The sequence below is a fragment of the Pelodiscus sinensis genome, chromosome 17 (genome assembly GCF_052426305.1).
Source record: "Pelodiscus sinensis isolate ZL-2025 chromosome 17, ASM5242630v1, whole genome shotgun sequence".
Lineage (NCBI taxonomy): Eukaryota > Metazoa > Chordata > Testudines > Trionychidae > Pelodiscus > Pelodiscus sinensis.
Genome location: NC_143068.1, coordinates 2,723,503 through 2,751,020, shown reverse-complemented (window position 1 = coordinate 2,751,020; position 27,518 = coordinate 2,723,503). Strand labels below are relative to the sequence as shown.

General features: G+C 48.7%; 1 protein-coding gene across 4 annotated transcripts in view; it reads left to right on the top strand.

Annotated features, from left to right (window-relative positions):
• Positions 1–6,575, top strand: part of RBL1 (RB transcriptional corepressor like 1) — a 64,661-nt gene extending 58,086 nt beyond the window's left edge. For 3 of the 4 annotated variants that reach the window (XM_075901475.2, XM_075901476.2, XM_075901477.2), the window contains 3 exons: positions 1,937–2,103; positions 3,073–3,237; positions 3,468–6,575. In XM_075901475.2, coding sequence (XP_075757590.2) covers positions 1,937–2,103; positions 3,073–3,237; positions 3,468–3,638 — 503 coding nt within the window. In that variant the 3' untranslated portion in view covers positions 3,639–6,575. Of the gene's footprint in view, positions 1–1,594; positions 1,779–1,936; positions 2,104–3,072; positions 3,238–3,467 lie in introns of those variants that run through there. The other variant, XR_012896578.2, reaches the window with a different exon arrangement.
• The last annotated feature ends 20,943 nt before the right edge of the window (positions 6,576–27,518 follow it).

Sequence of the window (27,518 nt, the reverse complement as noted above, 5' to 3'; positions counted from 1 at the left end):
TGGATTCACCAAGGACCAGTCAGGCCTGACCAACCTGATTAGCTTCTATGATGAGGTAACCAGCTCTGTGGACATGGGGAAGCCAGTGGATGTTCTTTCTAACAAGTTAAGGGAGTATGGATTGTAAGGTGGATAGAAAGCTGGCTAGATAGTCGGGCCCAACAGGTAGTGATCAACAGCTTGATGTCTGGTTGCCAGTTGGTTTCAAGTGGAGTGCCCCAAGGATCAATTCTAGGACTGTTTTTGTTCAACATCTTTATCAATGACCTGGATGAGGGGATGGATTGCACCCTCACAAGTTTGTGGATGACACTAAGTTGGGGGAATGGTAGATATGTTGGAGGGCAGGAATAGTGACCTAGAGAAATTGGAGGATTGGGCCAAAAGAAATCTGGTGAGGTTCAACAAGGAGAAGTGCAGAGTCCTGCCCTTGGGACGGAAGAATCCCAATAATTGAGACCAAGCTGGGGACCAACTGGCTTAAGTAGCATTCTGCAGAAAAGGACCTGGGGGTTACAGTGGATCAGAAACTGGATAGGAGTCAACAGGGTGCCCTTGTAGCCAAGAAGGCTAATGGCATATTAGGGTGAATTAGAAGGAGCATTGCCAGCAGATCCAGAGAAGTGATTATTCCCCTTTATTCAGCTCTGGTGAGGCCTCATCTGGAGTATTGTGTCCAGTTCTGGGCCCCTCAGTATAGAAAGGATGTGGGCACATTAGAGAGGGTCCAGTGGAGGGCAATTAAAATGATGAGGGGGATGGTGCACATGACCCATGAGGAGAGACTGAGGGATTTGGCTTTAGTTAATCTGCAGAAGAGAAGAGTGAGGGGGGATTTGATAGCAGCCTGCAACTTCCTGAAGGTGGGGGTTCCAAAGAGGATGGAGAGAGGCTGTTCTCAGTGGTGGCAGATGGCAGAACAAGGAGCAATGGTTGTACAGTGAGGGGTGTGTCTAGGTTGGATATTAGGAAAAACTGTTTCACTAGGCGGGTGGGGAAGCACTGGGCTGGGTTCCCTAGGGAGGGGGTGGAATCTCCATCCCTAGAGGTTTTTAAGTCCCGGCTTGACAAAGCCCTGGCTGGGATAATTGAGGGATTAGTCCTGCTTTGGGTAGGGGGCTGGACTCAGTGACTTCTGAGGGCTCTTCTAGCCCTGGGGTTCTATGATTCTAAAATAGGCAAGTGGTTATCAGGATGCATCCACCTTTGTTATCAAAAGCTTCACACATTGTACCAGAGCTCTTTCAGCATCCATAGCTTTTCTTATCAACGTCTCCATTATCAACATTAGCAGAGCAGCAACTTGCACATCAGTCCACACATTGACAAAATGCTGCGCAGGGGAGCAAGAATCCACATTAGGCACTTGCTTTGGTCTCAGTATTATCCACCAACAATAACAGAACTCCAAAGCTCCTCCCTTCCATGAGGGGCAGCGCCCAACAATCACCAAAAGTGGAGCACCCACTGGGACGTTCCAGAGAGAAGATGAAAAGGTTTCTTATCTGCTGCAGTAACTGAGGTTCTTTGAGTTGGTTGTCCCTGTGGATGCTTCACTAGCCTTCCTTCTCCCCTTCACTTTGGGGTTTCACAGATTCTCAGTGGTAGAGAAGGAACTGAGGGCTGGCTGGTTATGCAGCGCTATGTAACCACCGGAGCAGCACAAGATGATGTATGCATGACCCAACCAGGTTCTGCTGCCACAAATCTCTTAGTACGGAGTGCATAGACGCCTACAGTGGAGCAGCCACAGGCCTAACCATCAGTTATCACACCAGGCAAGTACTCTTTTTATCATGTACTAACTCTGTAAGTGGAATCTTTATATGAAGTGTGACTGGCTGTGTATTAGCTTGTATCTTAAGAATCTAATTTAGATTGCTGACATTAAGAATTTGAAATCTGTGACATTTTCTCTTGTTTTCTACTATGATAGACTCTCCTGGGAAAGTGTATCATTCACGTATAAGATCAATACCAGAGAACTCCAGTGACTCGGGAAAGGAGGAGAGAGGAGATCTGATAAAATTTTACAACACAGTCTATGTAGGAAGAGTAAAATCATTTGCACTCAAATATGATGTCACAAACCAGGATCACATAGTATGTAAAATGCTTCTAATTTTTGATAGTGAGCATACATGCTGAGTGGCTGTTCTATTTCCTTTTAGGCATCAAATGTCTGTAGATCGGTAGTGGCAACCTGTGACTCGTGGCCACATGCAGCCCATCAGGGTTCTAACCCACCCTCTGACACGCAACATAAAATGGATCCGCCTCATCGTCTGATTGTGTGTTTCTACTAGGAATGTTAAAATGTGGGTAATTGGCTAACCATGGAACCACTGAAAAATTCATCAGTTATACACACCTGCAGCACAGGCTGGTAGTCAGCTCCCTGGGAGCTGGTGAGCGCCGGGGGCCAGCTTTTAAGCCAGCTCCCGATGTGCACTGTCTGCTGCTCCACGCTGTTGTCTTTGTATCAGAGGCAGCAGCACAGGGCAGCAGCCAGTTCCCCAGGAGCAGGATGACAGGTAAAAGCCAACTCCCGGCACACACCGGCCCTCACCTCGTGCTTCTGCCTCTGTGTCAGAGCCAGCAGTGCAGAGTGGAAGCTGACTTCCCAGGAGCAGGGCGGGAGCCTGCATGTAACCATGTAAATGGTTATCCTGTTCTATCCCTAGTGTCTACATGTTTGCATAAATAAAACAGTCACATCGTTGTGAGCTATAACATACTGCATCAGCAAAATTGCATGTCTGCCCTTCTAACAGGCTATCCGTGGAAATGGAGCCGAAACGGACAAGGGGGAAACTGAGGGGCAGTTAAATGTCCCTTAGGTTATCTATGTGAAACGGCTGAAAAATAATATTATTTCTTTTGTGATTTGTAGACTGAATACTGAATTGGAATATTAGAATGTAGCTATAACCTGGGACAGAAGGCCCAAAAGGATACATTGCTAAGCACGGGCATGGGTGTGCTTTGTGTTTATTTTTGAAGTTTATTCTTTGAAATGTGCTGCTGGTAAATCCCTACATACAAATGCTGGGTGTGCCTTTTTTTTTTAAGATGGAAGCCCCTCCACTTTCTCCGTTCCCCAACATTAAACAGCAACCTGTGTCTCCTCGGCGGATATCTCAGCAGCACTCCGTGTATGTTTCCCCACACAAGAATGGAGCCTGCCTGACACCTCAGACTTCTCTACTGTACAAGTTTAACGGGGGCCCTTCTAAGGTAAGAGCATCACATAAGACCTCTAACGACCGCAGAGCTTAAAGATTTCTCCCTCTTCCAGATTTCTGAATGGCTCTGGGAGTTTTCAGAAGAGTGCTGCAAAGGCTTTCTTCAAACTGGTCTTGCAGTCACAGACGCGGTGTAAATCACTTGGTGCTCCACAGTTGGAAGGTGCTTTGTCCAGTGGCTTGAATACTTATTGATTACTAAAACCATCTTCTCATTGACAGAGCTTGAAAGACATCAACAATATGATCAAACAAGGCGAACACAGGAGTAAGAAACGAGCAATTACGATTGACAGTGACAGTGAGTCTCCAGCAAAACGACTCTGCCAGGAAAATGATGATGTCTTACTAAAACGTCTTCAGGATGTTGTCAGTGAAAGAGCAAATCACTAATCTCTACAAGGAGCTGAAGCCCCCAACGTTTATCGCATTTGGAAGGCAGTATTGCCAGTTTTCCAGATGGGGTGCGTGCAAGCTGTTTACTAATTAATGTGTAAAATTGGACTGTCTCCTGACTGACTGTGGAGAGTTAGAGGCTATTGGTTTTATTGTAGTCAGACGCGCTATGAATCTATCTGCTGATCAGCATGTAGAAATGGTTCTTTGAGCCGTGTCAGCGGCGCCGTCCTTAGAATGAATGGGATCCCACATGACTTGTTCCCACCTCTAGCCCAGGCCCCCCTGCACTCACCCCGTCCCTTCACCATGGGAGAGTCCAGCAGAGAAGGGGTTAAATGCCTCACTTGGCTGTGAGGCTCTCTATAAGTCAGAGTGCTCCAGCCTGCAGCAAGCAGGGAGCTGGGTTCAGGCAGAGCCACTGCCAGGGGAGGAGGTAAAAGGGACAGCTTCTCTAGGGCCCTGCAATTGAAGAGGCCTCAACGCTCCCAGTCACTGGCACTGCTATCGCAGTAGCAGCCAGAGTCCCAGGCTTTTTAAATTCCCACTGGTGCCCTGGACATCACAAGCTGTGGTGGAGACTAGCTCCCACCCCTGCCCCTTCCATGTTCCAGTGCACCCCCCCCCCCCCCCCCACACACACACACACTTTGCTGAGGGGCTTGGCCAGTCTGTCCGCAACCCTGTTTGGCCTGTGGCAGCAATCAGGTAACTTCCCCGCCCACCCCTGCACATGTAGCCAAGACTCACCCCCCGACACAGGACCTGTGGGCTTTATGCATAGGGATGACGGGGAGTCAGATCTTCACCTCTAACCTGCTAGTGTCGCAGTTCTGCTTGGAGCAAAAGGGTCAGCTTCTAATTGCAGTGGTTCTAGTTTTTTAAATTGAATTGACTGGCTGTGGGAAAGCAGGGGTAATCACTGTCCGTAGCCTTTGGGGGTCTGTTTGCGAGGAAACACCTCAAGTGCCTTTTGATTTTTACATAAAGCATATAGACTCTTATGTGTTACTTCAATGTCGACAGATCGGGAGAAAGCTTGTTTGTTTTACTACATTAAGGATTAGGTAAACCCGTCTGTTCTTCACTCTGCATTCTATAGCACATGAAAAAAGTCACCTTTTATCAGAGACTTGAGAGTGTGATTTGAGCAGGGTTAATTTTTGGCTTTTATAGCTGAATATAACTAATAAAATGCTGTACTCCAGCTACTTTCAGATGTCAGCTAAAGCGAATATTGTGACATGCATTCAGTATATTTCTTATCCTTTGGAAATTAAATTATCTAGTACAACTGCAGAGGCCTAAACTTCTAGAATGTTGGGAGGCTGTTTGCGAGCCACTTCTGAACTGTGCTACCAGAGCAGTGAATGCTGCCCCTGGAAACAGATCTGAAGCACTCCTTCCTTCTGCACGGCTCCGCAGTGCTACATAGTCATAGATACTGTATCTTAACTGAGAAGGGCTAGGTTGTATCAGTAGTGATTAAACAGGTTTGGGCTTTAGCCATCGGTTACTGCTGTAACCATGTGTGATCATTCATTTAATGAACTTACAGTTTCTGTTCTTTAGGATTTTTGTATTTTTTCTGACAAGTGTACTCTCATATGTTGTGTAGTATCTACACAGAATGTAAGCCCAACCAAAGGAGGCGTGTTTGTACATAGGATTTTTGTAGCTGTTATATGTATAGCTTTAGCTGTGTTCCAATGGCATTATGTAAAATTCCAGCAAAACTCCTACAGCTAAAATGTTAATGAAAGACAATTTTGATAGGTTTGTTTTATCAAGATGAGGAAAACTTGTGTATTTTATGCTGTATATAAACAGTCTGATTTTAAACTTATGATTCTAAGCTTAGAGCCATAAGGTAATTCTGTATTGTACTTTTCTGTTCAAAGTTTCTGTAAGCATATTGTACTTACAAACTTCAACTGTCTTTTAATGTACAATTCTTTTCTTGAGCTCTGAGTATTTTACTCAAGTTGTAATTAGCTTGGTTACTGAGCATTCCAGGATTTTGATGCATCAGAATTTTCAATGGAAGAAAGAAGTTAAGTCACATGTTCTAGTCTCACCCAATTTATCTGGTAACAGAATGGGAAATCTGATGTATGAAATTGATTATAAAGGAGAAAGTTCAGTTTGTATATTCACATTGGTAATCAACAATGAAGGGAAAGTTCCCAAGTCCCCAAGGGTTTTGATAACAGACTAACTTTGTGCAGGTTTACACTGCTCTGAGAGAGGTGCTTTGCCTTTTGAAAGTTTTAAGAATGAAGACTGCGGTGTTATAAAAGGCATAACAAAAGATAAAAGGAGCTCATGCAGATTACAGTTAAGATTAGTATATCTTTTGTATGTAATATGTTAAGGGTTGATCAACTTCCAATCTTGGGTTACTGACCAGATATATTTGTGCAGAGGTAATCATAGGCCTGAGCCCAGCCCAGGAAAAACGACCCTGGCGTGAAAAGAGATCTTGATTTAGATTTTATATAACCAGAGCCAATTGTGCTTAAATCTTTGCATGAGGAATTATATTCATCCAGAAAATTAGGCTAGGATGGACTGCCAAATAGTACAGGTCACTCAGCAGTATGGGATGATGCATTAATTCAGTCCCTTGGTTTTAATTTTTCATCATGTGAACCCAGCATTTTAGGAATATGCTATCTTTCAGTTTCTGTAATCTTAAATTAAAGTAGTACTGCTGACACTTTGTTAATTATGATTAGATTTCATTTTTATATTAAAATTTTAAGTATTACATTGGATTTAATACATTTGACCCAGAATAGATGCAAATTTTGATAGAGCAGAGACAATTTTGGACTTGAACGGTTTGACAGGCGGTTAGATTTTTTTAGAGTTTTTTTGTTGTGGTTTAAAAGTGCCTTCATTTGTAAAAAGTAAACCGTTCTTTAAAGCTGTTTCATGGCTGACATTGTCTCTAGTCATTTGACTGGAAAGCAGGCATGCATTTGAGTCCAATTCTATCTCTGTGCCAAATAGATAAATGGTATCTCCCCAGACTTTCTTTCCATAGTTTTCCAGATTCCTTATACTTCACTCAATAAATGTACCATCTCAAAAAACAACTATAATGCTCCTGAGTGACAGACAGAAAGAGACTAAGTTTAAGACAATAGTAAAAAGGTAAAATGTTAGAATATTTTTAAAATTCTTGTAGTTTACATTGGCCTTGCATATACTAGGAAAATTAATTTTTGAATCGTGCTTTCTGTAACTGGTGTGTTGTGTAAATTGACTTTATCTACATCCACAACTAACACCCGGGGTCTTATGACTGATATCTGCCAACCTCAGATCAATTTCCTTGTGTGGACAGGGTCAGTGTTATCCCCGAAGGGAAATTATTTTACTCAATCTAACAAGTGACTGATTCTCTGCTGCTAGGTGTTCAAATGCTTTTAGAAAGATAAGGCTGCAGGGGGTCCCCTAACAAAACTAGACCCTCTCTCTGGTTCTGTGACAGCCAGCATCAGTCATCCAAAGAAAATTTATTTGACTCTGTCTCCCATCCTTTCAGCGAAAACACACGGTCCATCGTGGGTCGAGATCTCCTAAGGGCCTTATCTCTACCCTTTAGAAGACTAGAATGTACATGGACTAGTCCCTGGCACTTGCTGACAAGCAGCCACTACTGACAGGCAGCCATGGACACTTGCTTCCAGGATGACTTACGTTGTCCCCAAACTACTCTCCTCTCGAGACTTTGCAATTATCAACATTTTCCTCAGCCAAAACCAAAACAGAATATAAGGTTAATGGGTTCTCCGTACTTGCTCTAACTACACAGATTTCTTCCTCCTTGAGGCTCCCTGGACCTTGTGGTATCTATGCTTTGCTTGTGGTCAGGGCCCAGTCCCATGAAAATCCCTCCCACAGCCATGGGCCTTGCTGACTACTGCACCAAAGAAAATAAAATGGACAGGCTTTTCCTGAGGGCACCACCAATCACAGAGGTCCTGCCGCAGTTGTCTATTCTTAGGTGTTCAAATGCTTTTAGAAAGATAAGCCTGCAAGGAGGTCCCCTAACAAAACGAGACCCTCTGTTCGGTTCTCTGACAGCCAGCATCTGTGATCTGGTGGTGGGCCTCCCTCGTCCCTTAGTTAATCAGATGGGACAATTCATTGTAGGTAAATTGAACATATAGAAAATGTATTTAGGGAAAATTTACAAAAATAGGGAATTCAACAGGTAACCAGAAGTAGTTCACAAACAAAAGAACAACTTACTCTGTACAGTAGTCAGTCCCCAGAACCCACTGAACAGAGGAGCCTCTGGCTGAGTATAAATGATAAGGGAAGTATGACAACTTTATAGAGACCTTGAAAGTTCCTAAGACGGACACTCAGGACCTCAGACCTCGTGGCTCCTGGAGGGGCACTGAGGAGAACCCTCGTAGTCTTCCCTGCTTCAGGTGGAAGGTAGCTGGCAAGGTTGCTGGCTATCTGGTGGTATATGTGGAGTCTTCAGTTTGGCTGTGGCTGTCTGGTCTGGCCGGAGTCTAGATGACCTGAAACGAAAACCCAGCACAACCTGCCACTAGGATGGGCAGCCCTGAGCTGTTCAGCTGCCAGCCTTTTATGCAAACTATGGCAGGAAACCCCTGTGAGGGAGACCCTGTGGAATCGGCCCCTACAAGCAGAGGCGGCCCGTGAGGTTAGGCAAACTAGGCGCCCGATGATGACGTAACAGGGCGCCCCGTGATTACATCACGGCCATTGACGGCCATGCAGGTGGGGGTGCAGATCGCGCCTTCTGCCTGGGGCGCCAGCTGCCGCAGCTGGCCTAGGGCCGCTCCTGCCTACAAGGAAACCCTATAGGATATTTGGAGGTAATTCTGATTCTAACTGGAACTTGTTTACCTCAGCTGTAAAAAGGCGGGAAAACCTTTGCCTATCAGACCCAGTGTCATGGGACTGATTTTCCATTTTGTTTTTCAAAATGGATGCCCTATCATATATTTAAACATGAAAAGCCTAGGATTTTTACCCTTAACACTACAGGGCCTTCAGCCTCTCTCAGCTCTTTATTCCAGCCCCGTTCTTGGGCTTACTGAACTTGTCTCATTTTCAGAGTCAGTGGCCAATGAGGCACCCAGGCCTGCCCACTGCTCTGGGATCCCAGCCAGAGACCCTACAATAGCTGCCATGTGCTATTTCTTGTAATAGCTGCTACTGCATTCACTGAGCAATGCCTTTACATAAAACCAAAGGAATAGAGAATAAGAAGGAGAAATGTTATTGCCACAATATAAATCCATGGGACACCCACATCTTAAATACTGCATACAGATGTGATCGCCTCATCTCAAAAAAGATATAATGGCATTGGAAAAGGTTCAGAAAAGGTTAACAAATTATTAGGGGTTTGGAACTGGTACTTGTCCCATATGAAGAAAGATTAAAAAGACTAACAGGATTCAAAAGAAAGCTAGATAGATTCATGGAGGGTAGGGCCATCCAATGGCTATTAGCCAGGATGGGTAGGAATGGTGTCCCTAGCCTCTGTGTGTCTGGAAATGGATGACAGGAGAGGGATCAGGTGATGATTACCTGGTGTGGTCCTTCCTTCTGGGGCATCTGGCATTGACCACTGTTGGCAGACAGGACACTGGGCTAGAAAGACCGTTGGTCTGACCCAGTCTGGTCATTCTTACATTCTTTACCCACATAGCCCTTTCCTCTTCAATCTTACCACGAGCTGGAAGTTTGCAACTCCTCTTCTTCCTCCCTGAATGTCAGTGCCACCAGAACTCATCTGTGGTTCTCCTTTGAACTACAGCAAGGAGCACCTTCCTTATACCAGCCCTGCAGTTCCTTTTCATTGAGCCTGCTGTGCTCTGACAGCCTTTCTAGTTGATACATTCAAATTAATGCATATTGGAAAACACAGTCCCAACTACACGTATAAAAGGATGGGGATTACATAAGCTGTTAACACGCGAGAGATCTTGGAGTCATTGTGTATGCTTCATTGAAAACATCCGCTCCATGTGCAGCAGCAGTCAAAAAAGCTAACAATGTTAGGAATCACTAAAAAAAGGGATCGAGAATAATGAGAAATCTTATTGCTGCTATATAAATCTATGATATGCCCATATCTTGAATAGTACAGATGTGGTCACCTCATCTCAAAAAAGACATATTGGCACTGGAAAAGGTTCAGAAAAGGCAACAAAAATGATTAGGGGTTTGGAATGGGAGCCATATGAAACAAAATCAGAAAAGGAGAGATTAATCATATGAGGAGAGATTAATAAGAGTTTTCAACTTGGGAAAGAAACGACAAAGATAGAGCTCTATAAAATCATGACTGGTGTGGAGAAAGTGAATAAAGACTTATTTACTGCTTTCCATAACGCAAGAGGGTGGTGGTGGGGGAGTAACCAAATGCAATTAGTGGCTTGCAGGTTTAAAACAAAAGGAAGTATTTCTTCATACAATGCACAGTCAACCTGTGGAATTCCCTCCCAGAGGACATTGTAAAGGCCAGCACAATCACAGGGTTCAAAAAGGAGCTAGATACATTCATGGAGGTTAGGGTCATCAATGGCTACTAACCAAGATAGGTAGGAATGGTTTCCCTGGCCTCTGTTTGGCAGAAGCTGGGAATGAGCAATAAGGAAGGGATCACTTCATGATTCCCTGTTTTGTTCATTCCCTCTGGAGCACCTGGCATTGGCCATTGTCAGGCAGGGCACTGGGCTAGATGAACCTTTGGTCTGATCCAGTCTGGTGGGTATGCTGCTGGGGTGAGATCGATGTGGTAGGACCCTGAGGCTTGCAGCAGGAGGCCTGAAAGGGCCGGGTAAACCCCATCACAAGATGATTGCTACGTTACTGAAGATTCATATCCTTTTAAAAAGCCACCTGGTAATGCTGTTCTGCAGTGAGTTCAGACTTAAGGTGTATTACACCTGGGAAGCCATGATAAACATGATCTGTGTAAAAGGGGTTCTTCTTCCCGGGGGTGCTCCACTGTAGGTGCTGGGCTTGCCCCAGCACCGCAGTATGGAGATTTTCATAGTGGTAGTCGGCCGGACTGCACATGCGCAGAGGGTGTCTCGTGGCATTCGCGCTCTTTCGCATTGCGTGGTCCAGTTCCAGCCGGTTCCTCTTAACCGCTTCAGGCTGCAGACGGAATGAGCTGAGCTCCTCAGATTGCCTCATTCGTGAGAGAAATCAAAGTTGTTAACTGTTTAATAGTTCTTTCGTTATATAGTCTTTTCTCATTATCGTTCTCCTGTTCATAAGTTTTAAAAAATAGAGAAAAAGAATTTAATTAACAGTTACTTAGCTTCAGGTTGTTATAGTTGGCTGTTAACTCCCCAGTTGTATATAGTTCACACTCTCTCTCTATTTACAAAAAAAAAAAAAAAGTTATCAAAATGCCAGGATTGCCAGGTTTTAAAAAATGCGAGGCCTGCCTCGAGGCCATGCCCACCTCAGACGGCCATTCAGCCTGCATACGTTGCCTGGGTGAGGGTCACGTTCCACAAAAGTGCCCTCACTGCTCTAAGCTTACAGCTAGAGCTCGGTGAGATAGGGATTTACTCCGCACTGAGATCAACCATCTACTAGCTATTGGTGCGGTGGAAAAGGTACCAGACCAGTTCACAGGGAAAGGGTTTTATTCCTGTTATTTCCTGGTGCAGAAGAAAACTGGAGGGTGGAGACCGATATTGGAGCTCAGGCAACTGAACAAATATCTCTGAAAACGTTTCAAGGTGGTAACCCTAGAACAGAACAATTGGTTTGCTGCTTTCGACCTATGTGGGGAAAATCAAATAACTCCAATTGTGTCAAAGGGGGGACTGTGCGGAAATCAAAACTCTCTAAAAGAAAACTGCTGTAAGGGTTAAAAAGTTTTCCAGGCCTCTCTCCCTGTAACAGAGAGAAATCAAATTAACTCTAATCAAGACCCTTACAATGCCTATCTCAACTTCATGGATACTCCTAGTCTGTCACAATTTGTCATGTAAACCCTTATCTTTGTCACAGTTTGCCTTGTAGACTCCTCCACTCAAGTTCTCATGTGGCTTTGTGTACTGTAAAAACTTACTTCTAGCACTCCTGGGGTGAACAGAAGTCTCAGAGTGCTTCTGCTGAGACTTTGGTATGTTAAAGAAAAACAATCCACAACTGAGCTGTCTGAACTTACTGTATAAAGATTCCCTGAATCTGTCTGTCAGGGCTGCTGCTTTCACTCTTGGAAGTGACAGCCTGCATGCATGCATCATAACGTTTTTCCTTCTAGGTTTCTCTCCTGCCTCACTGATTTGACCTCCGGCCTCGGACCCTTCTGGGGGCTCTGTACCCCAGGGGAGCGAGATTTCCCCTTCACCTACAAGACACATATTTTCATGTTACGATTCATCCCGTGTACAGACAGTTTCTCCGCTTCACTCTTGGTGCAGATCACTTTCAGTACCACGTCCTACAATTCAGACTTTCCGGTGCCCCCAAGGTGTTTATGAAAACACTCTCAGTAGTGGTCACTCACCTTCGCCGCAAAGGGGTTGTTATATTCCCCTATCTGGATGACTGCCTCATAAAGGGTCGATCCTCAGTGGATGTATCCACAATGCTTGACATCACCAGACAAAGTTTTCATTCCCTAAGCCTACTCGTCAACGAGGACAAATCGACATTACAGCCTACCCAAGAGTTGGAATTTATTGGGGTGCGACTCGCCACTAGCACAGCAAGAGCATTCCTGCCCATCAACAGATTTCACTCAATCCAAGTATTGCTAGACACTTTTTGCGCGAAACGCACAATACAGCTGCTCACAGCTCTAAAGCTTATGGGTCATATGGCCACCACAATGTTTGTAGTCCTCCATGCCAGATTTCACTTCCGTACTTTACAACATTGGCTAGCCATGGGTCACAACTCCACAGCTCGAGTTCTGGAGCTCCCTTCCACCACCCATTACCCCGATATCAGATCACCACGGACACTTCCCTCATGGATTGCGGTACACACATGGGCAGAGTCTCCATACAAGGCTGCTGGTTGCCCCACGAGACATTGCTTCACATAAACCTTCTAGAGCTCAGGGCAGTTGCCAGTGCTTGCAAGCACTTCTACAACCAGATCTGCACTTGCACAGTAAAGCTCCTTACAGACAATGTAGAGACAATGTATTACATAAATCATCAGGGAGGCACATGCTCACAATCCCTATGTGCAGAGGCAGTCCCACTCTGGAACTGATAATTGCCAATGGTACCACTCTTGTGGCATCATACTTACCTGGCATCAACAATATAACAGCAGACTCTCTCAACAGGAATTTCGTGCCAGATCACATGTGGGAGCTTCACCACAAAGGTCTCCACTCTCTTTTCCGCTGGTAGAGGACACCACTCATAGGTCTCTTCGCCAATTACAACAACAATAAAGTGCCACCTTTATTGTTCCAGAGTGGGACTTGGTTGCCACTCTCTAGGGGACGCATTTCTCCTCAGCTGGAAGGGTCCTCTGATGTATGCCTTCCCACCCATACCACGCATCCCCAGAGTTCTTCAGAAGATCAAACTAGACAGGGCCACAGTGATATTGGTCGCTCTGGCCTGGGCAATACAACACTGGTTCCCACTTCTCCTACAACTGTCCCCGTATCCTCCTTATCAGTTACCACGGCTCCCAGACCTAATTTCTCAAGATCGTGGTCACCTTCTACACCCACAGCTTCACACTCTGCACCTGACAGCGTGGTACCTAGCCGGTTAAATGCGTCTGAAATGCTATGTTCCATTCACGTAAAAAATGTGCTGATACACAGTAGAAGACAGAACACAAGGACTACCTGTCGTACCTCGGTGTTTTCGTACCTCGGTACCTTCGGTGGTCTGGACTGTCAGTGTCAGCGTCGTCTGGTCAGGGTTGTCCTGGCGCGCTTCTGACAGGACCTCTACTCCGTTGTTAAACTTTCGGCTGCGTGCGTAACAATCGGTACTCCCTTTATCTAGCGTGTTAGACCCCGTGCACTTGGGTCAACACAAAAGATCTCTGAGAGGCCCCGGAAACGACAGATGCAAGCAAGGTTTGAAATCAATCGAGCAGGTTTATTGTCAAATGCGAAGCTCTACCAGTTGGTAACAGAGAGCAGTACAATGTTACACCACTGGGCACTATGGCCCGCGTTGACAAGGTACCAACACCGGGCAGGCCTATTGCCATATAACAGATATTAACAGCAGTTAGTTAAAATTAAGCTACTGTGCACTCTGTAAGTTTAGGCAATGACACCTGCCGTTCAGGCGCCTAGTGCGCCCCCCCCAAGGTCGGCCGGAGAGCACCCTCTGCGGTGTCCTTTTATAGACAGGTACAAACAACTTACATCATTTCTTTACGCACCAGGTTACCACCCTCTGTTGCCTAGTTATCACCCCTCACCTTATGGAAGGGGGGCTTACTTACTATCCTTCATGCTGTCAATTTCGACCCAGTCCTGAACCTAGGTTGGTATGTGCATTAGTTTTTAGGGAGTTTTTGTACCAAGACATTTCTATTAAGATGTTCCAATACTCCCCTTTGGCTCACAGTCTGTACCCAGTACCTTCCTGTGTCCTTCCATGCTCGACCTAACTTACACAATCACACAATTTATCAATAGGGCCTCTTTCTTGGCTCCTGTTACTGAACCAAAGTCTTGCTCACTAGATTGCAGGTCTGTTGCTGTTTTCATGTTACAGGCCTCAATTTAGGCCTGCTGACTCCATGTTACTGACCCTCAATTTACTACACTACCTACCTCTCAAAATGGAAAAGGTTCACCTGTTGGTGCTCCCAACGCCACATCAACCCTCAGACTGCTCCTATCCACACCATACTGGACTACATACTGGAGCTGAAACAAACAGGATTAGCCTTAACGGCACTTAAAGTCCATCTCGCAGCAATGGCAGCTTTTCGACAACCAACTGAGGGGTTTTCCATGTTTGCTCATCCCCTCACAAATAGGCTGACAAATTTGAATCCCCCCCTTCAGGTTCTTCCCCCACTATGGATCTTGGACTTAGTCCTACGAACACTCATGGTGCTGCCATTTGAGCCACTAGCCACAACACCTCTCCAGATTTTAACAAGAAAATTAGTATTTCTTCTCATCATCACCTTGGCCTGTAGAGCTAGTGAGATATCCGCGCTGATGGTGGTACCCCCATATTCCGTCTTCCAGAAGGACTGTGTTATCCTTAGACACCACCCAGCTTTCATTCCCAAGGTCTATTCCGAATTTAAGCAAAGCAAAATGTCTTAGCTCTTGTGAATTATTGGCAAATTCCTTTTGATAGGAATGAATAGAAACAATCTGCTTTCATTAGTGATATGAGGCTGTGAGTTCATAACATTATATTTGGGTTAATTAATGCAGAAGACATTTTTCAGCGGCTGATCAAGCAAGTGGTAAATGGTTTACAGAGCGTTCTAAGGACAGATGTGGATACCATTGCAGTGTTTAGCAACACTTGGTCTGAGCACAAAAAAATCTTGGAAATTGTGGGGTCAAAGTGCTTTATCTGCCTTCCCAGATCTGTGTAAAAGAGACTGAACCTTACAAAGTCACATGGACAAGGGCATGTCAAGAGAGTCTTGAGAAGGTAAAGAAAAATCTTGTCTGCAAAGCCCCAGTTCAGATTTTGATAACACATTAACTGTGTGCAGTTCATCAGACAGTGGCACGGTGCAGGCTCTCAAGAAAGTTCAGGGTCTTAATCTGTTTAAACCAAACTAGCCTTCCATATAGATCTCAAACTATAATGAGTCAGGCAAAACATGCTCAGACCTGCCCATCCTCTCTGCCCATCAGTTCTCTGTACCTGAAGCAATAGAGGAAGCCGTCACTGAATTCTGGGAGAAAGGGTCCTGACCTAGAGAGTTTGTTCAGTAAGGGTATGTCTACACTCGCCCCCTAGTTCAAACTAGGGAGGCTAATGAAGGCGACCAAAATTGCAAATGAAGTGCGGGATTTAAATATCCCACGCTTCGTTAGCATGTTCCCGGGCGGTCACCATTTTGGAAATTGACTAGCCCGGAATAACTGCCCGTGTCTACATGCGGCAGAGAAGGGCGATTCCAAAATAAACCCCTTCCTTCGAATTACCAGTTAAACCTCGGGGGTTTATTTCGGAATTGCCCTTCTCTGCCACGTGTAGATGCAGGCAGTTATTCGGGGATAGTCAATTTCCAAAATGGCGACCGCCCGGGAACATGCTAATGAAGCACAGGATAGCTAAATCCTGCGCTTCATTTGCAATTTTGGTTGCCCTCATTAGCCTCCCTAGTTTGAACTAGGGGCCTAGTGTAGACATACCCTAAGATGGCTGAAAGAATATGGAACTTTGAATCTGTGATAGCAACAAAGCTTTGTAAAGGGCACCCCCGGTTAGAGGACAGGGATGACACGGCTTTTCCTTAGTCTGGGGGGTGCTGTGACATGTCCCAGTAACCACACTCAGTTTACATAAGCAGGCACAAAAGTTCTGTTGTTAACATCCACATGTAGACTGAAGAAAAGTCCTTAAAATTACTTGGGGTCATTACAGTGTTTAGCACAATGGGACCACATTCTTGGTTGGCCCTTTGGAATGAACATAATACGTGTCATTCTAAATATTCAGGACGTTGGTTTCAGGTACAAGAAAACATCTACATATTTGCAAATTTCAATGTGACAAAATACATCTTCAAAAGCTGAGGAAAACAGTGACTCTTGCCATCATTGCTTATGGTCGTTCCAAAAGGTGTGTGCACAGGCCACATGCACAATTTCCAGCTGAGTTTCTTCACGCTGTAGCTGTTGGGTCAGTTGTGGAGCCCCTTAGAGTGACATCTTTATGGAGGTGTATAGAAGTCCTTGCAGACCCACCACCTGCTCAGTTCCTTCTTATCTCCAGTGACAGGCTTTGAAACAACTGATCTCTTGCTTTGCAAGTCATCCCTAGATTTCCATGTAGATAGTTCTTAGGCTACAGCTCTACAGCTACACTAAAGCTTTTTCCGGAAGAGGAAATGCAAATAGAGTGCTCATTTGCATATGTTGTGCTCTCATTTGCATTTTCTCTTCCAATCCTTTTTGCAGAAGTTTTTGTGCAAAAAAGCACTGTGTAGACGGCACCTTTTTGCACAAAAACCCCCTTTTGTGCCAAAGCCCTTCCATTGTTTGAGGCTTTTTTTGTGCAAAAAGGTGCCATCTGCACAGAACTTTTTGTGCAAAAAACCTCTTCTGAAAAAAGGATCGGAAGAGAATGCAAATGAGAGCACAACATATGTAAATGAGCTCTCCATTTGCATTTCCTCTTCTGGGGAAAAAGCTTGAAGTGTAGCAGTAGCATCAGAGAGAACTTAGAACTTAGTTTTCTTGCTGTTGTTTACTTTGTACATCCCCCACTCCCCATTAGAAGTTCCCCCATTGCCAGGGCATGCAGTGGTTAAATAGTGTGACTCATGTTGCAAGTCTATGCTCAGAGCAGATTTGCAAGCTGCTTATCTAAAGTGTTTAGAAGAGAGCCATTTACAAGACAAGTGCAGCATTTATAAGAGCTTTAAGCTCAGACCCATGAGCCAGACACCAGAGGATGCAACTCCTCCTAATGGAGTCTGCACTCTGCCCCAGATGCACAATTTGGTATTGGCAGCCTTGGTGCACAGTGCCCCCGCCTCAGTGCGGGACACCTTGCCACCCAGGAGAGACAGCCACAAGGATATCAGCACTGCTCCCTTGAGTGGAGGATTGGCTCATCAGTGCGGCTCCACTCACAGTTTTCAATGCCGCAAAAGAGAAAGAAGAATGAGGCCCAGGGCCACTCTTTGGCCAAAAGGACCACACAAGACACATGGGCTGTGTCTAGACTACATGCCTCTGTTGGCAGAGGCATGTAGATTAGACAGATCAGCAAAGGCAAATGAAGCCGCGATTTAAATGATCGCGGCTTCATCTAAATTTACATGGCTGCTGCGCTGAGCCGACAAACAGCTAATCAGCTGTTTGTCGGCTCGCGCGCTAGTCTGGACGTTCCCCCTGTCGACATCAAAGCCCTTTGTCGGCAGCCCCGTTATTCCTCGTGGAATGAGGTTTACCGGGGCTGCCGACAAAGGGCTTTGATGTCGACAGGGGGAACGTCCAGACTAGCGCGCGAGCCGACAAACAGCTGATCAGCTGTTTGTCAGCTCAGCGCAGCAGCCATGTAAATGTAAATGAAGCCGCGATCATTTAAATCGCGGCTTCATTTGCCTTTGCTGAACAAACAAATCTACATGTCTCTGCCGACAGAGGCATGTAGTTTAGACCTACCCATGGTGCATTTCATGTCAGGACACCAAAAGACGGGCACATCAATCCCAGCACTGTTGACTGGCACGTCAATCCCGGCACCTAAAGGGCAAGTTCATCCAGTCTGGTCTTGGTGGACTCCCCAGTGTAGGAGTTTGTGGAGGAAGACTTGGATCTCCCGCTGCACCCTGCCTCCTTAATCCAAAAGAAATTGCCCATGTAAACAAGCTCTTAGCCATTGCTCTTTCTTGATACGTGCTGCTTTCTTGATTCATAAAAACATCAGTAGACAGTAGCATAAATAAAGGTGAAAATACATTTTGTGCAAATCTGAGTGCCTCCAAACTTATCTTGAGGTCTACAGAAAATAATGGATCAAGTGTCTAATACCTCCTTCATGCCCTTGGAGTTGGACTGCACGATGATTAAACCACATCTGGAAAACAACCATGAGAGAATGGAAAATTTAGACAAAACAATCAAGGCACTCATGTCTTTTGTTTATAATCTGCTAAAGCTGTATTCTCAGAACTGTTAGAAGTCTCTGCCAATTCATCTGAAGTGATTCTGCTTTCAGGAGGTTTTTTTGTTGGTTTGTTTTTGCAAAGGCAGAAAAAGAGCCAAAGGAACTCTCAGAAACTAGGATGGATATAAACAGACTTTCAGCAGAATATAAAAAAGGGGCAATGAACATTTAACATTACTTGTGTATTTCTTAATTGGCCTAAGAAATTAAAAGACAGAGTATTTTTAAGCAGACACTTCAGTGTAGTAAGACATCAGACAACTTAAGCCTTATTGCAGCGAGCTGAAGAAATTACTATGAAGAACCATTATATTTACTTGAATTTTTCCACTGCCTGCTTAAAAGCCAAGAAGTGGAATTTGTGAAAACAGTAATACAATTTCGGGAAATGAATCTGTCTGCCAAGGTTATATCACTCTTAGCCTGCAGAGTTCTAGCCTTCATTTTACAATATAGTACAAGCCACCCGATCTAGCATACAGCTGTCTAACGCCCCATTCTATGCATAGCATGGGAATACAAAACCTTACCTGACACGGAACAAGTCTCTGTGGCTGTGTCTACACTGGCGCGATCTTGCGCCAAAGCGGCTGTTCTTGCGCAAAAACTTGCTGCCTGTCTACACTGGCCGTGTGTTCTTGCGCAAGTAAACTGACGTTCTACTGTATGAAATCAGGGCTTCTTGAGCAAGAACTATGATGGTCCCGCTCAAGAATAAGCCCTTTTGCGAAACTGTTCTTGTGCAAGAGGCCAGTGCAGACAGGCAACATGAACTTCTTGAGCAAGAAAGCTCTATGGTTAAAATGGCCATGAGACCTTTATTGCGCACGAAAGCGTCTACACTGGCATGGACGCTCTTGTGCAAAAGCACATCTCTTGTGCAAAAGCATATGCCAGTGTAGATGTTCTCTTCTGGAAGAGTTTTTGCACAAGATCATGCTAGTGTAAACATAGCCTGTGAGATCCTGATCTCATTTACCTCTGTCTTTCTGCTGGATAAATGATAGGGCACTGTCCCTGGGAGTTTCCAGTCTTGCCAAAATATAATCTGCTGCTGCTCTCATATTAAGGGCCAGGATGCTGCAAGGTTCTTGGCGTATCCATCAGTAACCTGACCCTGTCGAGCTGATGTCAGTACACAGGCCTCTATTAGGTTCCTGCCTCACCACCACTGTTTTGCAGCAGAGCTGATATGAGTTTGCACGACCTCTCTGTACACTACTACAGGGCTGGGAGCAAACCCAGGCATGCATGTGAGATCCCTGCTTGACTCACCTCTCCCTTTCTGTTGGTGTGTTGCTCATTATAGGCTTTTCTTTGAGCCTGATTGTATTAAATGCTTATGGATTATGGATCCAAGAAATCAGGGTGCTCAGGCAATCTCTGTTACAACACTGAACTATTAAATATGGTTTGGGATCTGCAAGCACAGAAATTTTACTTTTGTTTCCTCACCGTGGCTACAGGCTGCAAAGTTCCTGCATATGTTTGAAAGTTTCTTAAATTGAGACATGACGGAAAGCCCTCAAACAAAGCATAGAATATTAAATGTTGACATTTGGAATGAGCTTATTTGTGGTTAACCAAAGACAGTTGCCGAGGAGAGAATGAAAGTCCCTTGCTTTATCAAACAGTCCTTCTTTAGAAGACTGGAAGGTCAAATTCTACTGCTGGATCTCAACTCAGAATCAGTTATTCCTGCTTGTCAAGGGGGCTCACCGCGTCCCTGCATATCCAGCCCCTTTGCCCCATTCCTCACAGAAGGTATGTCTACATTTACTCCCTACTCTGTTTGATTCGAACTAACGTGTCCCGGCATGCACTTTCACTTTCAAATCAGCTGTTGAGCGGAGTAACGCACTGGCGAGATCATGCTAATGAAACGCGGGATATTTAAATCCCCGCTTCATTAGCAATTTTGGTCGCCTACATTTGCATCCCTAGCTGGAACTAGGGAGCAAGTGTAGACGTACCCAGACTCAGGGACACTCCAGGCTAGTACAACATCCAAGCTCTCTATTTGTGTCCATTTCCCATCACCAGTTTCATATACGGCCTGTACAATGGCTCGGCCCAGCCTAGGCCTGGTCAGCAACATCTTCCTCTCTCCCATCCTGGCCTCTGCCCTCCTTTCAGCATGAGTTTGTCAAGAACAAATCATGTCAAACCAATCTGATAGCTTTCTTTGATATGATACCAAGGGGGCAGCCGTAGACATGGTATACCTAGACTTTAGCAAAGCATGTGACCTTCTAATCAATAATCTAGGGAAATACAATATAGAGGTAGCTACTATAAGGTGGGCATGTAACTGGCTGGATAACCATTCTCGGAGAATAGTTATTAAGGGTTCACAGTCATACCGGAAGGGGTTCTGCAGGGACCAATTTTGGAGCCAGATCTGTTCAATATTGTCATCAACTATTTAGATGATGGCATAGAGCCGTGGTCCCCAACCCAGTGCCCACGGGCGCCATGGCGCCCGCCAGGCCCTTTACGTGCGCCCGCGGAGCAATCTGGGCTGGCCCTGCCCCCGGGCGTGCGGCAGGTGCCAGCCTCGGGCGCATGGCCGGCCCCAGCCCCGGGTGCGCCGTGCGTGCCCTTGCCGGCCCTGGCCCTGCCCCCGGGTGCGCCGTGCGTGCCCTTGCCGGCCCTGGCCCTGCCCCCGGGTGCGCCGCGCGTGCCCTTGCCGGCCCTGGCGCTGGCCCCGCCCCCGGGTGCACCACACGTGCCCCGCCCCCAGGTGCGCCGCATGTGCCCTTGCCGGCCCTGGCGCTGGCCTTGGCCCCGCCCCCGAGTGCACCGCGCATGCCCTTGCCGGCCCTGGCGCTGGCCCCGCCTCCGGGTGTGCCGCACATGTCCTTGCCAGCCCTGGTGCTGGCCCCGCCCCCGGGTGCGCCGCACGTGCCCTTGCCGGCCCTGGCGCTGGCCTTGGCCCCAGCCCTGGGTGCGCCGCGCGTGCCCTTGCTGGCCCTGGCGCTGGGCCTGGGGGCGCCGCGCGTGCCCTTGCTGGCCCTGGCCGCGTGGAACTTGGGCAGCCCCTGCCCGGGATCGCGGCACATGCCGCTGCCAGCCTCGGGCGTGCGGTGCATGCTTGGCCCCGCCCCCAGTCACGTGGCCTGTGAGTGGCCTCGCCCCCGTACATGCAGCGCGTGAGCGGCCCCGCCCCCAGGCGCCCGGCAGCCCCAAAAGGTTGGGGACCACTGGCATAGAGAGTACACTTATAAGCTCTCACCTTAGGTATTGTGCTTACATCTTCTTATCTCTTGCTGTAAGTGGTCTAAGTGCCACCCCATGGGACAGTGAACCACACTAGGGGTTGCAAGTGCTTTGGAGGATAGGGTAATAATTCAAAATGATCTCGACAAACTAGAGAAATGGCCTCAGGTAAATAGGATGAAGTTTAATAAGGACAAATGCAAAGTACTCCACTTAGGGAGGAACAATCTGTTTCACACATACAGAATGGGAAGCAAAATGCAGGACAATGTAGCACTTTAAAGACTAACAAGATGGTTTATTAGATGATGAGCTTTTGTGGGCCAGACCCACTTCCTCAGATCAAATAGTGGAAGAAAGTAGTCACAACCATATATACCAAAGGATACAATTAAAAAAAAATGAACAACTATGAAAAGGACAAATCACATTGCAGAACAGGAGGGGAATGCAGGGCGGGGGGGGGGGGGAGGAAGGAAGGTAAGTGTCTGTGAATTGATGATATTAGAGGTAAGGAGAGTGGGATGTTTGTGAGTTAATGGTATTAGAGGTGATAATTGGGGAAACTATCTTGGTAATGGGTGAGATAGTTCAAATGTTTGTTAAGTCCTTGTTGGAAAGTGTCGAATTTTAACATGAATGACAGTTCAGAGGATTCCCTTTCAAGTGCAGATGTAAAAGGTCTTTGTAGCAGAATGCAGGTGGTTAAGTCATTGAGAGAGTGTCCTTTCTGGTTAAAATGGCAAGAAACTGTTTTCTCTTTGTGATCTTGTCTGATATCTGTTTTGTGGGCATTAATCCTTTGGCGAAGTGTCTGAGACGTTTGTCCAATGTACATAGCAGACGGACACTTTCGGCACATGATAGCATAGATTATATTTCTGGATGCGCAGGAATATGTGTTCTTGATTTTATAACTCACTTGGTTAGGTCCAATAATGGTATCAGCAGAATGAATATGTGGACAAAGCTGGCAACGGGGTTTGTTGCAAGGGAAAGTACCAGGGTTGGTATTAGTGTGGTATGTCCTGTGGTGGTTGGTAAGAATCATCTTGAGGTTAGGTGGTTGTCTATAGGAGAATATGGGTCTGTCTCCCAGAGCCTCTTGGAGTATGGTATCCTGTTCCAGTATAGGCTGTAGTTGGGGGGTCAGTGACTGAGGTATTGGTTGGGGTGTCGGTGACGGGGTGTCGGTAGGGGGGGGCAGTGACTGAGGTATTGGTTGGGGTGTCAGTGACGGGGTGTCAGTTGGGGGGGTCAGTGACTGAGGTATTGGTTGGGGTGTCGGTGACGGGGTGTCGGTAGGGGGGTCAGTGACTGAGGTATTGGTTGGGGTGTTGGTGACGGGGTGTCGGTTGGGGGGGCAGTGACTGAGGTATTGGTTGGGGTGTCGGTGACGGGATGTCAGTTGGGGGGTCAGTGACTGAGGTATTGGTTGGGGTGTCGGTGACGGGGTGTCGGTAGGGGGGTCAGTGACTGAGGTATTGGTTGGGGTGTCGGTGACGGGGTGGCGGTTGGGGGGTCAGTGACTGAGGTATTGGTTGGGGTGTTGGTGACGGGGTGTCAGTTGGGGGGTCAGTGACTGAGGTATTGGTTGGGGTGCCGGTGACGGGGTGTCGGTAGGGGGGTCAGTGACTGAGGTATTGGTTGGGGTGTCGGTGACGGGGTGTCGGTAGGGGGGTCAGTGACTGAGGTATTGGTTGGGGTGTCGGTGATGGGGGTGTCGGTTGGGGGGGTCAGTGACTGAGGTATTGGTTGGGGTGTCGGTGACGGGGTGTCAGTTGGGGGGTCAGTGACTGAGGTATTGGTTGGGGTGTCGGTGACGGTGTGTCGGTAGGGGGGTCAGTGACTGAGGTATTGGTTGGGGTGTCGGTGACGGGGTGTCGGTTGGGGGGGTCAGTGACTGAGGTATTGGTTGGGGTGTCGGTGACGGGGTGTCAGTTGGGGGGTCAGTGACTGAGGTATTGGTTGGGGTGTCGGTGACGGTGTGTCGGTAGGGGGGTCAGTGACTGAGGTATTGGTTGGGGTGTCGGTGACGTGGTGTCAGTTGGGGGGGTCAGTGACTGAGGTATTGGTTGGGGTGTCGGTGACGGGGTGTCGGTTGGGGGGTCAGTGACTGAGGTATTGGTTGGGGTGTCGGTGACGGGGTGTCGGTTGGGGGGTCAGTGACTGAGGTATTGGTTGGGGTGTCGGTGACGGGGTGTCGGTAGGGGGGTCAGTGACTGAGGTATTGGTTGGGGTGTCGGTGACGGGGTGTCGGTAGGGGGGTCAGTGACTGAGGTATTGGTTGGGGTGTCGGTGACGGGGGTGTCGGTTGGGGGGGTCAGTGACTGAGGTATTGGTTGGGGTGTCGGTGACGGGGTGTCGGTAGGGGGGTCAGTGACTGAGGTATTGGTTGGGGTGTCGGTGACGGGCTGTCTGTTGGGGGGGTCAGTGACTGAGGTATTGGTTGGGGTGTCGGTGACGGGGTGTCGGTTGGGGGGGTCAGTGACTGAGGTATTGGTTGGGGTGTCGGTGACGGGGTGTCTGTTGGGGAGGTCAGTGACTGAGGTATTGGTTGGGGTGTCGGTGACGGTGTGTCGGTAGGGGGGTCAGTGACTGAGGTATTGGTTGGGGTGTCAGTGACGGGGTGTCAGTTGGGGGGGTCAGTGACTGAGGTATTGGTTGGGGTGTCGGTGACGGGGTGTCGGTTGGGGGGTCAGTGACTGAGGTATTGGTTGGGGTGTCGGTGACGGGGTGTCGGTTGGGGGGGTCAGTGACTGAGGTATTGGTTGGGGTGTCGGTGACGGGGGTGTCGGTTGGGGGGGGTCAGTGACTGAGGTATTGGTTGGGGTGTCGGTGACGGGGTGTCGGTTGGGGGGGTCAGTGACTGAGGTATTGGTTGGGGTGTCGGTGACGGGGTGTCGGTTGGGGGGGCAGTGACTGAGGTATTGGTTGGGGTGTCGGTGACGGGGTGTCGGTTGGGGGGGTCAGTGACTGAGGTATTGGTTGGGGTGTCGGTGACGGGGTGTCGGTTGGGGGGGGTCAGTGACTGAGGTATTGGTTGGGGTGTCGGTGACGGGGTGTCGGTTGGGGGGGGTCAGTGACTGAGGTATTGGTTGGGGTGTCGGTGACGGGGTGTCGGTTGGGGGGGGTCAGTGACTGAGGTATTGGTTGGGGTGTCGGTGACGGGGTGTCGGTTGGGGGGGTCAGTGACTGAGGTATTGGTTGGGGTGTCGGTGACGGGGTGTCGGTTGGGGGGTCAGTGACTGAGGTATTGGTTGGGGTGTCGGTGACGGGGTGTCGGTTGGGGGGTCAGTGACTGAGGTATTGGTTGGGGTGTCGGTGACAGGGTGTCGGTAGGGGGGTCAGTGACTGAGGTATTGGTTGGGGTGTCGGTGACGGGGGTGTCGGTTGGGGGGGTCAGTGACTGAGGTATTGGTTGGGGTGTCGGTGACGGGGTGTCGGTTGGGGGGTCAGTGACTGAGGTATTGGTTGGGGTGTCGGTGACGGGGTGTCTGTTGGGGGGGTCAGTGACTGAGGTATTGGTTGGGGTGTCGGTGACGGTGTGTCGGTAGGGGGGTCAGTGACTGAGGTATTGGTTGGGGTGTCGGTGACGGGGTGTCAGTTGGGGGGTCAGTGACTGAGGTATTGGTTGGGGTGTCGGTGACGGGGGTGTCGGTTGGGGGGGTCAGTGACTGAGGTATTGGTTGGGGTGTCGGTGACGGGGTGTCGGTTGGGGGGTCAGTGACTGAGGTATTGGTTGGGGTGTCGGTGACGGGGTGTCTGTTGGGGGGGTCAGTGACTGAGGTATTGGTTGGGGTGTCGGTGACGGGGTGTCGGTTGGGGGGTCAGTGACTGAGGTATTGGTTGGGGTGTCGGTGACGGGCTGTCTGTTGGGGAGGTTAGTGACTGAGGTATTGGTTGGGGTGTCGGTGACGGTGTGTCGGTAGGGGGGTCAGTGACTGAGGTATTGGTTGGGGTGTCGGTGACGGGGGTGTCGGTTGGGGGGGGTCAGTGACTGAGGTATTGGTTGGGGTGTCGGTGACGGGGTGTCGGTTGGGGGGGTCAGTGACTGAGGTATTGGTTGGGGTGTCGGTGACGGGGTGTCGGTTGGGGGGGCAGTGACTGAGGTATTGGTTGGGGTGTCGGTGACGGGGTGTCGGTTGGGGGGTCAGTGACTGAGGTATTGGTTGGGGTGTCGGTGACGGTGTGTCGGTAGGGGGGTCAGTGACTGAGGTATTGGTTGGGGTGTCGGTGACGTGGTGTCAGTTGGGGGGGTCAGTGACTGAGGTATTGGTTGGGGTGTCGGTGACGGGGTGTCGGTTGGGGGGTCAGTGACTGAGGTATTGGTTGGGGTGTCGGTGACGGGGTGTCGGTTGGGGGGTCAGTGACTGAGGTATTGGTTGGGGTGTCGGTGACGGGGTGTCGGTAGGGGGGTCAGTGACTGAGGTATTGGTTGGGGTGTCGGTGACGGGGTGTCGGTAGGGGGGTCAGTGACTGAGGTATTGGTTGGGGTGTCGGTGACGGGGGTGTCGGTTGGGGGGGTCAGTGACTGAGGTATTGGTTGGGGTGTCGGTGACGGGGTGTCAGTAGGGGGGTCAGTGACTGAGGTATTGGTTGGGGTGTCGGTGACGGGCTGTCTGTTGGGGGGGTCAGTGACTGAGGTATTGGTTGGGGTGTCGGTGACGGGGTGTCGGTTGGGGGGGTCAGTGACTGAGGTATTGGTTGGGGTGTCGGTGACGGGGTGTCTGTTGGGGAGGTCAGTGACTGAGGTATTGGTTGGGGTGTCGGTGACGGTGTGTCGGTAGGGGGGTCAGTGACTGAGGTATTGGTTGGGGTGTCAGTGACGGGGTGTCGGTTGGGGGGGTCAGTGACTGAGGTATTGGTTGGGGTGTCGGTGACGGGGTGTCGGTTGGGGGGTCAGTGACTGAGGTATTGGTTGGGGTGTCGGTGACGGGGTGTCGGTTGGGGGGGTCAGTGACTGAGGTATTGGTTGGGGTGTCGGTGACGGGGGTGTCGGTTGGGGGGGGTCAGTGACTGAGGTATTGGTTGGGGTGTCGGTGACGGGGTGTCGGTTGGGGGGGTCAGTGACTGAGGTATTGGTTGGGGTGTCGGTGACGGGGTGTCGGTTGGGGGGGCAGTGACTGAGGTATTGGTTGGGGTGTCGGTGACGGGGTGTCGGTAGGGGGGTCAGTGACTGAGGTATTGGTTGGGGTGTCGGTGACGGGGTGTCGGTTGGGGGGGGTCAGTGACTGAGGTATTGGTTGGGGTGTCGTTGACGGGGTGTCGGTTGGGGGGGGTCAGTGACTGAGGTATTGGTTGGGGTGTCGGTGACGGGGTGTCGGTAGGGGGGGGTCAGTGACTGAGGTATTGGTTGGGGTGTCGGTGACGGGGTGTCGGTTGGGGGGGTCAGTGACTGAGGTATTGGTTGGGGTGTCGGTGACGGGGTGTCGGTTGGGGGGTCAGTGACTGAGGTATTGGTTGGGGTGTCGGTGACGGGGTGTCGGTTGGGGGGTCAGTGACTGAGGTATTGGTTGGGGTGTCGGTGACAGGGTGTCGGTAGGGGGGTCAGTGACTGAGGTATTGGTTGGGGTGTCGGTGACGGGGGTGTCGGTTGGGGGGGTCAGTGACTGAGGTATTGGTTGGGGTGTCGGTGACGGGGTGTCGGTTGGGGGGTCAGTGACTGAGGTATTGGTTGGGGTGTCGGTGACGGGGTGTCTGTTGGGGGGGTCAGTGACTGAGGTATTGGTTGGGGTGTCGGTGACGGTGTGTCGGTAGGGGGGTCAGTGACTGAGGTATTGGTTGGGGTGTCAGTGACGGGGTGTCAGTTGGGGGG